The sequence below is a fragment of the Battus philenor genome, unplaced genomic scaffold, assembly GCF_028537555.1.
Source record: "Battus philenor isolate CCGP_79_NKW_IND1 unplaced genomic scaffold, ilBatPhil1.0.hap1 SCAF_27, whole genome shotgun sequence".
NCBI classification, from domain to species: domain Eukaryota; kingdom Metazoa; phylum Arthropoda; class Insecta; order Lepidoptera; family Papilionidae; genus Battus; species Battus philenor.
The window spans coordinates 2833519-2850572 of NW_027181690.1; the positions used below are offsets into that span (position 1 = coordinate 2833519).

Consider the following 17054-nt stretch of genomic DNA (forward strand, 5'->3'; position numbering starts at 1 on the left):
GTTAACTAGATGATTGAAGCAAGAGTACGACTTAACATTTAAAGGTTTGTTCATCGTACAGAATTTTGACTTCCATCTAATATTTAAAATGCCCGTCAATTACTTTGTAAGAAATTTCTTAGTCTTGAACACCGCTGCCCAGTAGCAAGGCTGCTCTCCGGAACTTCACCTTATCCTACCATCCCCTTTTCTCTATAGGACGAGTAAGAAATCTATCAACGACGTACCAAGTGTATCGATTTAACTTTTCTGTTCCGCAGAAATACTCTAGTATTGAGCAATCTTCCTTATTACCCGAGAATTATAATCCAGGTCTCTTCATGGTCTGAATAGGTACCCACTGACTCTGCGTGCTTCATCTTTGATCATTTTGACTTCTGTCATTTGAAAATTCAGCGTCAAAACAAAAAAAAAATACAAACTGACTTAAACGAGGTCATCCATCCATCCTCCTTATGGAAATATGATTCTTATATAAATAATTGTACGGAAATAATTAGCAATGGAAAATAGAACGTTTTCCCTAAAATCGTTTGTTTTCATTAGACTACATATAAAACACGAACAGACAGACATATTTTTAATATGTTTATTTCACACATTAACTAAATACAATACATTAAAGATGCAAGTGTGCTCGTAAAGGCTATATTTCACATTAATATATATTGTAATTACATTGCATTGTAATAAAATATTCATTGTAGTTAATTATGTCGGCAAAGCTGATACATTTGTTAAATATTTCATTTATTTTATAACCAGTGAGCGCAAAGTGATATCAATATTGAATTTTTAATACTTGACATCATCGATGTATTGTTGTCTTTTACAATGTGGTAATTTTTCTTTAAATTTTCGTATTTCACTTTATAATAAATTTTTTCGTATTATTTTCAACTTTGAGTCATCTACAGTGATCCAAGTGATGATGAGAATGCTAGATGATCCAAATTAAATAAAAACCAGAATCAAATTCAGCTACCTATAACAAATTTGTCAACTTATTTTCAATTACTTACAATTTTTAACTTTCTATCATTACTATGAAAATTCCACATAGATCTTATTGAGTCACGACTAAATAGCACTTTATTATTTTTAATACGATAGTTGTAGCAATTTAAAAAAAGATGACAAGTCATTACCTTGAAGAATAATTAGTTTTTAAATATATATTGAATTGTAAATGTTTCGATTAAAAAACTATTACTAACATGGTTTACCATGAACATTAATGCGATAATTGATTTTTCAATTTATTCATCACTTATGTCCTTACTCATCACAATATCTCAGGAACCATAAAACTTGAAGATCTCAAATATGGCAAGCAAATTAATTATACTATGTAAAACTCAGCTAAGAAAAGATTTTTACAAAACTTTACTCGTAAAGAATTGAGGGGGCGTTCTTTGAGTTTGCGAAGCGGGCGGACAAGAGCAAATAAGAAATATCATATGAAACTATCACGCTACGAAAAGTCAAATAAAGTCCTAAGATATAAATAAAATAGAAAAAATATTAACACAAACATTGTATGCCTACCCTCTACCGCGCTTGTATTCCTCATTGGTAAGGATCGCTAGAGGTCGTTTGTTTGGGAAATAATTAATTATGCTGTGAATTGCCGCATCCTTCCACTCTCAGGCTTCTAGGACCATTTAGCTTTTTTGGACCTCTGCAGCTGTTTCGTGTTTTGAATAACGACAAAGTAGTAGAATAAACTGTTTCCCAACCATCTTTTATTTTGCATCCGGATATGAGATTTGCATATTGAAGGATACTATCCTTTTAGTCGCATTTTATAGCATGCCATAAAGAGTGGAAGAGGTGGTATTCTTCAAGATGGACTCTTTTACAATACGGGATAATAGGCAGGCCTATCACAGAATATAAAATAGTAACCTTTAGGCTAAAGAAACAAATTAAAACAAACAACAAAAACAAAGTGCATTGCACTATTCTCTTCAATCATTTTGACCTTGATATTTACAATTTGCAACTGCAAGCAAATTTTAAAACGGAGGTAAAAGATTTAAACACCTTATGCGTTAATACTTCTACAGCCAGCTATATTGTACTTATGAACTTTAAAGGGACATGGACTTTTAGCTGTCAATTGATTTGTGACAGACAGACCGATATGGATATACACCTTTATTTATATAGGAAGATATAGATAATAGACTGATGATAAACTTATAATTAGTTGGTAAGTTACACTATTTTAACACGTTCACTGCGGCTTGAGGTCGATTCAGCCTCATGGTTAACTTTACACTGGTGCGGCGCGTAAAACTCGTGTTTTCTCTCTAGTGCGGCGGCTGTTTACACTCAACCGTATGAGGTATAACAAAGACAAATATAGCTTTCTTTATGTCTGCGAAGCATTGACTCAATATTGTAAAAAAATATTGATGAACATGAGGCAGAAAAGGCCTCAACCGCACTACTAGGAAGTTCAGCTTGAGGTTGATTCGACCTCAGCCGCACCAGCTGAAAGTTCTTCAGAATTGTGCCCGCAGTGAACGTGTTAAAATATAGATCAGATGCTTTTTGAAAGAGATGTCATTATTTTGGACGTATATATTGGGTCATAAGTATAAGTGATCATAATATCATTCCAGCCATAAGACGCTTACAGATGGACATAGGCTTCGCCCATAGATTATAATAATCAGATGAAAAAGCCAAGATTGTCAGTTCACTCTGTTTGTAGGAATCCTACGCTGCACTTGCTGTTCAGAGGTCTTCAATCTAGGACTCTATAGTATTTCAGATACGTTTATTTACGAATTTCCTCGTTTCTGATTAGACCTTGCAGAAGATGCCCTAGCCCACGTTTCAATGTCATAAATCATCACCGCTAAACCACCGCGTTTTTAGGCATTAAAGTAAATTGGATGTTAAGATTTTCACTCAAATAAGTAACAACGACGCTTTCATCTAATTTTCTACTAGGATTACTTGAGTATTTTGTTCAATCTGTTCGCAAAGACAGATGAACCCTCGAGAAAGTAATTTACAAACAAGATCGAAGCTAAAAGACTACGGGAGAAAAGCTTATTGCACTAGAAATTTCAAATCAGTACAATTTTAAACGGTAAAAATTACGACTACATACACATAGTTGATAATTTCAATCGGTTAGTTAAGGAGAAAGTAATCCGTGAAGAGTGTCACGACTCCCAACATGAATATAACGATGCGAGAAAAGAGAGGAATTTTTTACAATAAAAAGGTTGAAATTTTTGTTTTTTTTTTTGGTTTATTTTTAATTTGAAAATTGACCTTGTTTTTAACCCTTAACTATGGACGTCATTTTTTTGTCACACTACCATGGACGCGCGGTCTCTCGGACCGCTATGTTCTGAAGTCCAAATATTACGTAAATATTTATTTTATTTGTACACTTTTGTATTTTATGTTTTTTATGTATATTAAAATTAAATAATTTCGATGCTTTTAATCAATCTTTCTTTATTTGTAAATAAAATAAAGCATAATAACAATTAAAGACACTTTTTGGCATACATTTACTAGAGATCAATTGTAGGACGAAAAACTCGAACGAATTAAACTTTTTAGAAGAAATAACAATCAAAACTATAAATCTAAGGTTTAACCTAAAATAAAAACGAATAAAAGTCTTCTCAAATTCAAATAAAAAAATTTTGACATTGGTCCAATTGTTTAAAATTATTGGCAGTCCTTGCACAAGGGTTTGGAACATTGTAAACATATGACCTGCTTACAATCTATACAAGTGTAATTGGACTTTCTCTTTGGTTTTGGTGGACATAGACGACATGTTTTTCGTTTTAATGAATCACTCTCCTGGCTAGAGGGTTCATCTACGAGCATATCTGCGCCTAAAACTCGCCTCATTGTCATTTTCAATTCGTTTGATATATTTGATTTTATTGCTCGTCTCCTTTTATTATTCGTTCCACATGCATATATGACTAAAGATCGTGCCATTTTTTTAGGAATACTCCTCTTTTTATTTTTTTGCTCTGATGCTCATTGTGTAGTACATGAGCATTTATACCACACAAGTCAAGAATGCGATATAAAATAATCAAAGGCCATCTTCTAGTTCAATATTCTTTGATATTTTGAAAGAAAATAACATAAAAAAATTAAATTAAACAAATTCACCGTTTATATTATTTACGCAGGAAACGTGGACGTGCGGTCCGACAGACCGCGGTTAAAGTATAAAGTAAAATAACTCACCTAATTTGGGGCCGCCGACACAATCTCTTATCTCATCATACGTTTGGGCGCTAAAACTGAAGCTACTGAGAGTATTAAATGCGGGGAGCAAGGGGAAAGGGGTAAACACAAAAATTACAAACTGCAAGCGGTCTGTGAGACCGCGCGTCCACAGTTAAAGGTTAAAAGACATCATCGTGTAAAATTACCTTTAGTGTAAAATTAGAAAATGATTTCGAAGTACAAATTGGTACGTCCAATCCTACCACGATGAAGCTATGCAATAGACCACGGTGTTATTCAGAACAGAATACTTCTTCATAATAAGCATGTTGACAGTTGAGGCTTCTAAATCATTTAGTTTGCGCATGCGCATTCCAAAGTGTTTTCTTAGAAACAAAAACTCTTAAAATACTTAATTGTATTTATGTAAAGAGTTATTTAGAGTTGTGCATCTTCAATATAAAATTCACTCTTTTTTAATTACATAGACCGTATTGAAAACGTTCACAGGCAATTTATTAAATATCTTTTTACTATCACCAGATTTCCATTTGATTCGCAAAACAAGTCAATGATTCGCAGAACCAGTTATTAATTCACAAAACAAGTCAATGATTTGCAAAACAAGCCGATGATTTGCGAAACAAGTCGATGATTCGCAAAACAAGTCAATGATTCTCATAACAAGTCAGTGATTCGCAAAACAAGTCAATGATTCGAATACCTACCTATACCTTGAAATACTTTTTAATATAATCTACCCGAATGTGTACTTAATACATCAACTAACTATCGGCAAAATAGTTTTCTTGTCATTTGTTAGATCAGTAATCATAATAGTAATTTTAAGCAGCGTGACATTAATTTTTGACCACCATTCCTTCGGTGAGAAGTTATTAAACCCTCAAAGTCTAGGAATCGACTACCTTTACATAAAAATAATGATGTTTAACAAAAACAACTTCACCCAAACCCTTAATAAGTGTCTTTCATTAATAAAAATCCATATACATGATAATTAATCAGATGGTAAAAAAACAATCAATTTGATAAACAAAGATAAAAGAAAACGATCAAGATGAATAAATTAATACAAACATCTATGGCAAATAGTTGAAAAATTGAAAAAAAATCAAAATCAGTATCATCACCTTGGTCATTTCATTCGTAGGATGTGCACTGTTGAACATGAGCTTCCCCCTTATTTATATTTCTAATGAGAGCGGTTTAAGTGGTCAGTGTTTTTCGGGGTCGTCTGACCTACTGGACGCTGACCAAGTGGAGACCACGACCCAGCACGCCCAGAGTCGGATAATGGTTTTTCCAGATATTAAAGGGCCCAGGTCTTCTCTGCGTATAATATTTAAGCTACTTCGTGGATATTAAAAAAAATTTATCGCTACCAAAGGTTTGGTGGGTTTTCCAAGGGATTCGGTTCTGGTGCATTGGTGATGGAGATTGTTTGAGACGTTTTATGGTATCACCATTTGTCTTGTATGATTTGTTCAGATCTTTATATTTTATAACGCTTGAGGTTCTACGAGAAAAATAAGGAAAAATCTCTGCCGATAAATATGAATAAGTTCTGATATTATTAAGGTCGTATACTTCTCTGTCCATTCTAATTTAATCTTTGACAACTACAATACCCAGCATAACACGTCAAACTTAGGTTAAGTTAATTGTTATTGGCCATCGAACTACTCTACCCACTATCAACTTTGAATTACACTCATTAAGTGAAATAGTTTCTAGATATTGTAAACGTAATAATAAAAGATGATCACACTTATCACGTAGTATATGACAACCAAGCAACGAATTAACACTCTCTTCCATTCGCCTTGCTAACTGAGACGACAAAACTAACATTTATATATAAACAAAACGATTTTAAAAATTGAGCTAATAAGATGACAAGCGTGGAGATACAACGGTACGAATGCGAGAATTAAATTACAACATTAAGCTTGAACATAGATAAAGCTGAAAATCAAACAGCGAGAAAAATCTCTCAAGTAAAACAATCAATCAGAATCAATAAAGTGCTATTAAAATTTAAACAAATGTTTGTTATAAATGAATATTTGACGATCGAAAAACAAAAACGTGAGGAACATTTTAATTTCCCATTGCCATAAAAAGAAGTAACAATAAATATGACATACAATTCAAAACGTGTCTAAATAATCGTTGCGATAAAAAATGCGATAACGACAGCGCATAAAACGTTTTAAGTGAAGTCAGAGCTTCACAATTAAAATGGAAACCAATGAAAGTGTCGTCTATTTTGCTTGGTCTTGCATCTTTGCTATGCTTGGCACTGGGCATGGTGGGATACTCACTGCGGCGGTTGGAGAAATACTACCCAGACTCTCTCCACGAACCAAAAATTACACCGAGATTGCGGCAAGTTACGGATATGTTGCTGAAGAGCACACCGTCTTGACGGTCGACGGTTATATCTTGACATTGTTCCGCATCCCGAGAGGCAAGAACTGTCATGGTCTACGTAAACAGCCCCCGGTGCTGCTCATGCATGGCCTGCTTCTGTCCGCAGATTCCTGGGTGGACGCAGGGCCGTCGTCCGGCTTAGCTTTCCTAATATCGGACGCGTGCTTCGACCTCTGGGCCGGGAACGTTCGAGGCACCTACTACGGCCGGAGGCACGCCCGCCTCGACCCGGACTTGGACGCGGAATTTTGGAAGTTTTCTACTCACGAAATGGGAATACTGGACCTCCCGGCCATATTTGATTACGTGTTGACTCGCACCAAATCAAAGGACCTTATGTACGTAGGGTTCTCGCAAGGCGGCAGGATTTTTTTCACCATGTGTTCTGACACGAAAGGGTATTGCGATAAAGCCAGAGTTTCGATTCAAATGGCACCATCCGCTTTAATTGCGAACACCAGGTCGATCCCTGTTAAAGCCGTGGTCGAGTATTATGCGGTAATTTCACCGTTTTTGAACTCCCCTGTTGATTTAGAGGTTATGCAGAAGGGCGGATTGTTACAAAACATGGGATTCACAATGTGCAGTAACACCATAATCGCAGCGACTATGTGTAAATTGTTCCTCAATATACTCGATTCATACGACCCGGGCTCCTTGTCGACTAAGACAGCGAGTGTTTTGTACGATCACTTCCCGGGGGGGACTTCTGCAAACACTCTAGCTATTTATGGTCAGAATATAATTTCTGGGAGATTTCAAAAATACGACTATGGGCCTATTAAAAATTTGAAAAAATACAGAACAGCTCATCCACCTCTGTATGACGTTAACCGCACCTCGTCACCCGTGGTGTTCATTTATGGCGAGAACGACTTCTTGATCCACCCTTCCGACATAAAGAAGATTTCGTCTCAAATGCCGAATGTGCTAGAGGTTTATAAAGTACCTAGACCGGCATGGAACCACTTCGACAATTGCTACAGTCAGTACACGAAGCAACTGATTTTCCCAAAAATTTATGAGTACTTGCAGAAGTACAGCGATATTAAACCACTATTTCCAAATTTCCTTTCTAATAAATGACGAGGCTGCGTTTTGATTAAATTAATAAATTCATTTCATAATGACAGTGTATTCTTCTACAGTAAAGTGGAACATAGAATTTGCTTTCGGTAAACAATTCAACCTCCTTATTTTTTAGTTAAGTTGTACAAAATCTGGACAGAAAGACAAAGAAGGATCATTGTCATTGTTATTACAAATAGGTTCATAAATTGTGAAGTCAACTGTCAGTCGGTGATCAGCAGAAATAAAACTAAAAGCTAAAAATTGATAATTAAATAAAGAAAAATAAAAAAATAAGATTGTGAATTAAAATTGTTACTAAAGAACGCAAAATAAAAGAAGCCGTTAAACCAAATGTTACCAGGAGTGTAGCTGAGGGGATAGGGGGTGATGTGTAAAAGAAGAGATGAATGAAACAAAATATGAAAGATGCAAGGAAAGTAAAAAGAAGGATTTCAATAAAATATATACAAAATGGAAAAAAAAATATCTTTACCCGAAACTGTAACGTTCCGGCCCCACACAATTCAGGGGGAACGATGGGTCCTCAAAAACGTAGGCCATTATACAAAACTGTCAGTCAGCATTTCAACCGGAACAAAGCTACCGTGGTAGAACCATTATCCTAGTATCTTTGATCGTGAGCAGTTGTTTTAAGTGGATAACCTAACAAAGGAAATAATTGGCTAATATACGTCTTTGTTTGGATAGTATAAGAAAGCCATGACAATAAATTTTTATTATTAATTAGCTATTCACCATCGCACGGCATACAGAGTACGTTTATGGGTTTAGTTTCATTGATATCAACGAGTATTTGAGGAAATGAAAAGGTACACGCTTTTGTTTCTGTTGAAATTGTTGATGTTGGTCTGGGGGCTATTATAACACCATCTCAATTGGATCATGGAACGGTATGGTCTGTGAACTTTGCAAAAAATAATTACTGGGTAGATGTACTCCAGTTGCAAGATCAAGTTCGCACGTAGGTGGTAGCTCCACGCTTGCAGAAGAGTGTAGTGTAATGTTGTGTGTGCGGCTTAGAGGGTAGCGTGGTCCTTTCGGCAATTTGAGGCATCCGGATCCTCTTTCAGATCACCCATGCTGTTCGCAATTAGACGTAAAAGGTAAACAAGATCAAGTGAGTTCCATTTGTATCTGAGTATAGGTAAGCAAGAAGACATACCTCTTCTTAGAGACTGGTTTTTGAACGCAATTTACCATGCCGGCTCAATGTTGGATGAAATCACATTACTTTTATATTGTACTTACGTTTACTTGTATTATTGTTTACTTAGAAACAATTGTGGAGATCCCTCGTGTATACCACGAGTGGAACGTCAAAAGGTACAAATTTAATACAAACTAGAAACAGATTGTGCGTTTAATACTTTAACTAAAAGCTACAAAGGTTCTGTGGTGGAGTTTAACAGGTAATGTTAGAGACAACACCGAGCGAGCTGGAGCACAAAAATTAAAACGCTTGGATGAAAGATGGACAGTTTTTTTTAAAAGTCATCCGCCTACAACTTCGGACACACCAATGCCGTAATAAATTGTTTGTCATGCGAATGAAACAATTTTCACATAAAATTTTCACCACTCATTTGTACATATTAAAAATTGATTCAAAATTGATATTAGATAGTATTTAATTCAATATTCCATCATGTATTAAAGATTTAATACAAATTCACAAACAACAACATATATGTCACTTGACGCCGTTCGTCATTTTTATATTTCATATTATTTTTCTCGCGGGTTTTGACAGCTGCCTACAAATCATACTCCGCGCGTCCATAGTTTTTGCGCATGCTCCGACGGATTGACAGATAAGCGACAGCATTTTGACAAATGTGATTATTTCGCTACAGTTCCAAATGGGTTCTGATCTAATAACATTTATATTTATAATATCCATAATAAAGTACACTTTTACTATCTTTTCTCAGCAGGTTTCCGCAACCGAGCAACACTGCTGAATTTGTATTGGAATTGAGTTTGAGGGGTGGTCATTAGTATGGGCCCCTCGTCCCGTATTAGATAATTCGATGTAAAGAAAAACACTTGCCGGATGGTTAAACTTATATAATATCACAGAACAATAAATCTTAATCTGAGTTACAAGTATTTCCTTTGTTGAACACCGGTTGAAGCGACACGTCCGCTCGGTAGCGCGGCGCGTCAGAGAGAGAGCGAGTTGTATCGATTGTAAGAAGGGGCATGCAAAAAACAGATGCGTTCATAGATAATAAATATGGGTGCGTTCTGATGAACGCCACAAGTTTAATTAGACCTAATCCAATTCCTCGAGAAATCCTGGCAGACCCTTGATGTTTTTGTGTCTCCTGTCGGCGATCTCGGTGATCCGAGATGCTTACTCCTGTAGGATGCTACCTCTGTACACTGGAGTATTTCGTGAGAAATATTCCCATCTTTTTCCAGGCATACGCTACACAGAGGATTATTTGTAACATCATAATAAACTGATGTTGGTAAAAAAGACCATTTCGTTTTTCCAACTAAGCAGCACTTTAGTCATTTGGCATTTCCTTGAGAAAATCCAGCAGAACTTTGAAGTCGTCGGCGACCTCGGGTTGCCTTGAAGGAGGCTTCGCCCGTATACTGGAGTAGTGTACATGAGTAGATGTCTCGTCTTTTATCAAGTATAGCCTGCACAGCTTATCTAGACTTATTATGCATAATAAGCACAATAAGTCAAGATTCCAGCTATTATACGCGTTTGGGGTGGCCAGAACCAGAGCAGGGTAGGCCTTTTTAGCTTATCAGAATTTTTTTTGGTTTGTTTACGATCAGAGAAATCGATTATTTACTTCACAATATAATGATATTTAAACATGGCTTTGTTAAACAAATTATATATTTATTGCCTGATAAGATAGAAATATAACATAGTAATATAAATTAAAACTGTATTCCATTGTCCGCGTTTGGTATTTGGATATACCGGTTTTACAATGATGTTTTTCTACAATCCTACAAGGATTGTTTATATAAGTAATGTTGTTGATAATTGAATCTCTGTTGTTTCGAATGATAATAGTAAATTAAAATGTCAGTCACAGCGGACATTTGACCTGAGAGAAGATTGGTACTATCAGTTAAAATCATCAAGCAAAATGACGTAAAACATTGTTTTCTAAAAAAAACCTTGCCTGAAGCCATGTCCTTGTTTGTTCCGAAATAAAATATTTAAATAGAGTTATTGGATGTGTGGTATCGTTATCTATAAAAAAATTTCCGTGATATCATATGTTTTTGTTACGTTTTACATACAATAAAAATATGCAATAAGAACATGCTAATATGCTAATATGCTACCGTGGTTTCCTACTTATAAGCACTTATTCTGTAAGTCAGTAATTTCTGGATTTACATCCTCATCACGCAGGAAAGCTACAATATATAAATAACACAGCATTAATAAGACGTGCAGTCTTATTAATGCTATAGATTATATATATATATGTTCATAGCATATATATTATATATATATGCTATGAATATTATATAGACATTTTTATTAAGAAATTAAAATACAAGGTGATTGTTTTTTTTTTATATTACCCCGTTTTTGGGCCACGCGTTCAACGCCTATCATGAGAGTGTTAGTATGCACTATTTTTTAAAATATTTTTTTTATTTACTCTAATATCCTTCACAATTTCTCTCGTTCTTTTTCATACTTTACTTTCATACATCGCCTTATTTATAGCTTTCTCCCAAGGATTCTACAATCTTAGGTTTATTATTACTATTTCTTGGGAGGTGATTGCTTTAGATGTAAAAGCTTAAATATATAGCTCATTTGTAAACAAAAAGCTATTAAGAAAAGGAACGATATTTAGCCACTTCCGCACATGCAGTGGTAGTTGTGCAGCAAAGTGCACCGCCCGCCAGCCCGCTGATAAATGCGTATGCGACAAACAATGCGAATCACACAACTGCCACCGTTAAATCACTCAACACGTGTTTCGCCCTTCCACGGGGCATCATCAGGAGTTATGTTACCCCGATAAGTGCCAAACACAGAGTCAAAAAGCTATTAAGCTTTCACATGTATTTCCCATCACCGTGTACAAAGTGATCACTCTGAAATATGTTAAATTAATACTTTGATTTCTATTGAAATGCGACAATTTAATAACTGCAGATACAGAAAGTAAACAATAATTCATTTTAATATGCAGTGAAATTCGGGATATCGAAAAAGATCTTTCTTACTGTATTGCCATTACGTTATTTATTACATCTGAAATCTTTTATTTTTGAAATAGGGTATAGAGTATAGAGCAGTTGAGCTATAAATTCATCTTGTTAAACTTAGCTAAGGTTTTATACTCATTGTTTTGCTATCGATGTATAATATTTAAAACAAACAGCTGTCGAACAGTCAAAAAAACAATGAAGTATTCCTTGTTAAGGATAAGTATTGAGAGAGTTGCATTAAAAAAAAGGATAAAACTTTTTACCCTACCCTACCCTGTCTCGCCTGATGTTAAATAAAAACCATTCCTTATAGAAATCTGTATGAGACACCTGTGTACAGTTTTGGACATCCTGCAAATAAAATCAATTTGTTTTTGTTATTACATATGTTAAAAATTTGTCTATGCGTATTATATTGGAATAATGGTAAATAGAATAATTGTTAGCACAATTGCTTAAGACATGCTTCTTGTAACTGTATCTAGGCTCAATAAAATGACCGTACCCGGCGAAAAATACACATCGACCTTTGGAAAGAGACAATCGGCTAGTTTCGGCTTCGTAGAGCGTTATCTCTATTGCACGAAGTACAACCACTGACAAAACGTCACATAAGTAGTCTAGGACAGTGATAGTGCTCTACGAAGCCAATATTAGCTGATTGTCTCTTTCCAAAATCATTATATCTAATAGATTCAGGCGGTACCTTGCGGAAGTCCATCCTTACTAAGAAAGGGACTAATATATAGCTACTTCCGCTAGGCAGCGCTAGTCATACAATGAAGTGCACCGCCCGCCGGCCCGCTGATAAATGGGCATGCGACAAATATTGCGAAACACAACTAACACCGTTAATTTACTCAACACGTGTTTCACCCCTCCACGGGACATCCTCAGGAGATGTTACACCGACCAGTGCTAAACACCGAGTCACTTCTTTGCACGAAAAAAATTACTTTTTTTTCTGTTTTTTAATTTATCGTAAGAAACGTAAGAAAAAATATTTTAAATATGACAGTACGATGATGAGAATGAAATATTAATATTAATAGTTAAATGTATAAGATATACAAATGTAAAGGAAACAGTGAAATTAAAGTTATTAACAATAAATTCGAATTGAAAAAATGATAAAAATAATGAACATTCAAAATTTGAAAACAAAAATTAAAAAATTTATTCATTTCCAAAGTTGCCATTAAAACTAAAAAGAAACAATTAACTAAAACGGAATAAGCGTTTAAATAATTACTATGATAAGAAGCGCGATAACGCTGGAAGTATAATAAAATCGTCTAGCCGGATTAGAAGCCCACTGTCACAATGGAACCCACGAGGAGAGCTGTCTTTATTGCTTGCTCTTGTGTATTTGTCACGCTCATCACAGCGCAGGGAGAGGCGAAAAACCCAGCAGCCGACTATGGACTGGTCGGGTTCTCCCCGCGAGACGAAAATTTTACCGAGATAGCGTCAAGATATGGATACGTGTCCGAAGAGCACACGGTGGTGACTAGCGACGGTTACATATTGAAGTTGTTCCGCATCCCGAAAGGTAAAAGCTGTCATGGACCTCGCAAGCAGCCCCCGGTGCTGATCATGCACGGCCTGCTGCAGTCCTCAGACTCCTGGGTAGACTCCGGGCCATCGGCTGGCTTAGCTTTCCTGTTATCGGACGCGTGCTATGACCTATGGGCCGGAAACGTCCGCGGCTCCTACTACGGCCGGAAGCACATCCGCCTCGACCCGGACCTGGACGCGGAATTTTGGGATTTTTCCTCTCATGAAATGGGAATACTGGACCTCCCGGCCATATTTGATTACGTGTTGACTTGCACCAAGTCTGATGATCTTATGTACCTGGGATTCTCACAAGGCAGCAGAATATTCTTCACCATGTGTTCCGACACATCCGGGTATTGTGATAAAGCCAGAATTTCGATTCATATGGCGCAGGCAGCGATAATTGCAAACACTAGATCTGTTCCTGTAACAGCCCTGGGGGACTTCTACGCAGCGATTACTCCGTTTTTGAGCTCCCCTGCTACTCTTGAGGTCTTGCCAAAAGGCGGTTTAATCCAAAAAATAGGGTCTGCGCTATGCAGCAAACCTATATTCGCAGCGACTGTGTGTAAATTGATTTTGAGCTTGATAGATTCATACGACCCGGGCTCCGTGACCACTGAGACAGCGAGTGTTTTGTTCGATCACTTCCCGGGGGGTGCTTCAGCGAAAACACTAGCTGTTTACGGTCAGAATATAAATTCAGGGAAATATCAGCATTATGATTATGGACCAATTGAAAATTTAAAAAGATACGGAACTGTTCATCCACCTCTTTATGACCTCAATCGGACCACTTCGCCTGTGGTGTTTATTTATGGAGAGAACGACTTCCTGTCCAACCCTTCGAACATAAAGAAGATTTCGTCTCAAGTACCGAATGTTCTGGAAAGTTATAAAGTACCTAGACCGGAATGGAACCACTTCGACAACTGCTACAGTCAATACACGAAGAAATTTATTTTTCCTAAAATCAACGAGTACTTACTGAAGTACAGCGTTAATTAAACCACATTATCTAAATGTACTTTAATAAATAGTAAATGTATATATGTATAATCCAATAAATGTATATATGTATAATCCAATAAATGTATTTTATAACACTATGCGTATATTTCACGTTCAGGACTGTGCTTACATAGCCTAGAACTAGCTTTTGATGAAGAATACGCATTTTTTCACAAAAAATGCTAAGTGCTATCTGTATCTATCCTTGTGCCGTAAGGCAGTCTCGACATTAGACAACTAGATGTCTGAGTAATTGTTCTTGTTAAACTAGTTAAAGAAATAATTGATTAAAATTTAATTAAAATGTACATTATTTCAGATAGTAGACTTTTTATATTATAATTTAAATTTTTATACAATTATCTATATGTCTTGTTGTGTTCCAGCTATTTTTCAGTGACGTATGTTAACTTACTTTGAACAGAATAAAACCTACGAAACGTTTTTTCCTATCTTGAAGGCTGACGTATTTTATTTCGAATATCGAATTTAAAATAACAACTTTTTTATTTATTTATATATTGTATACGTGTGTGTACATACTATATGCACATGCATATATGTATACACGCAAGTGTGAGTATATGTTTATATGTCTCTTGTAAGGCTTTGTTCCTCATCCTGTATTTGTACTATAGAGTTTATTGAGTAACTTTCTTCTATGTAAGATAATGATCCTTTTACACGTCCTTACAATGTAAATAATGCTGAAGGCTTAAACTTGTAATGATCCTTTGAGGTATAAGTTGCCTGTTAAGATGTACGTTTTAACAAAGTTTTAAAGTTTCCTGAACGAGTAAAATATAAATTAAAAAAAATTGCACAGAAATATCTTGTAAGCAATCTTCATCACTTATGTATTAAATTTATACATTTCAATACTTTATTGTCAACTAAAAATCATAAAGGCGCATTACTAGTACATAATTCTGTGTAGGGGGAATTTTGAAATTTGACGAGAGAGACCCTTTCGCCTCGGGCCATTTGAGTGCAATGCTATATATATATATAAGGTATGATGTCGCTTGAAGTCATGGCTTTGTGAGGAAACAAATTTAAATTACCTAATTTCAACTCAACTCGCAAGAAAACTATTCCAACTGTTTCCATCTTAGTTTTTAGGTAAAATTATATTTAGTGCAGTAAATAATTTGCTGATAAAAAAGAAATCGGCTTACGAAATAGGAATCTAATATAAACTATATATTCAGCGAACTTCAAGCGCAAGTATCTCATTTAATTATAATAATAAATTAATATAAGTCTTCTATATTAATTTATACTGAATATAGAAAAATATTTAACAAAATTATTTAGAAATTGAATTCTGTTTTATATTAAGTTTTGATGATATATTTACTACCTTTCGTTAATAATAACCTAATGATTTCTTCCTAAAAAAAACCTTTCATTTAAGTTTCTGAAGTGAACAATTCAATTTTTAGTTTAAAAAATTATTTATGTTACACAGAGAGGTATAAGTATTTTAGAAAGGCTAAGGTGAGGCATGACACAAAAAAGGTTGGTAAACACTGGTATAGAATAAGCGTGAAAATTATATTTTCAGCTGCTGAAAACATTGAAAATATTTACTCCGTACAGAATATAAATAAACGGTACAAGTAGAGATCCTTGGCGAACGCCTGTTAATATCGACTGATAATTTCACAAACCACTAAATGCCATTAGACTTGTTAAGATTGATCTTTTTCAATCTTTTCAACAAATCATTTTCATAATATTTAACAGTGGGTGTATGATCGAGTGTTTTAATTAGTTTTAAATAGACGAACTTCCTTCCTATCTTTAAGCATGCTGATGCCAGCTATATACATATTACTGAAGAACAACTTAATAATCTCAAGTTCCTTCAGAAATTTTGAATTAGGTTCATATTTGGTCTGCGCAAATATGAACATGCTTCTGAATTTCGTAATAATCTCAAGTGGCTGTCGATTCGACTTCTCTATAGTATCTTGTATAACTCGCTTACTCCGTCTTATCATAAATCTAGATTTCCTTTCTTACGTAACTTACATGATATGTTGCTTAGATCATCGGAGAACTTGTAATTGACTATGCCTGCTTATTCTACTAAGTTTATGAAGAAATATTTCATTCTTATCCCTGTCAGGTTATGGAATGACCTACCTGAACCAATTAGATGCGCTAAAAGAGCATTTCCTTTGCCTTTAAAATAGTATACTGTATAGGATGCTATAATAATTAAGAGATAAGATACGAATAATTAAGAGATAAGAGATGTCTTATCTCTTAATTATTCGTATTTATACCCTTTACGTAGTACCCTTTCCCACAAATATATATATAAATATATATATATATATATATATATATATATATATATATATTTGTATTGGTATGTTTGTATACATGTATGTATTTGTATGTAAGTATACCATTAACTGCTCTCTCCTTCATGTCTCTCATCTCCATCCAAAGGCTGTCTGGTAGAGATCGCCTCGAGCGATAAGACTGCCTCT

The 17054-nt window shown here is 35.1% G+C and overlaps 3 protein-coding genes across 3 annotated transcripts in view; all 3 read left to right on the plus strand.

Annotated features, from left to right (window-relative positions):
• LOC137925457 (uncharacterized) overlaps window positions 1-17054 on the plus strand; it is a 170483-nt gene that overhangs the window by 95529 nt on the left and 57900 nt on the right. The window lies entirely within an intron of this gene.
• Window positions 6538-7764, plus strand: LOC137925638 (lipase 3-like). The gene has a single exon (XM_068769112.1). It carries the CDS (start codon window positions 6538-6540, stop codon window positions 7762-7764), a length of 1227 nt encoding a protein of 408 aa, XP_068625213.1.
• Window positions 13303-14615, plus strand: LOC137925639 (lipase 3-like). The gene has a single exon (XM_068769113.1). It carries the CDS (start codon window positions 13303-13305, stop codon window positions 14545-14547), a length of 1245 nt encoding a protein of 414 aa, XP_068625214.1. The 3' UTR covers window positions 14548-14615.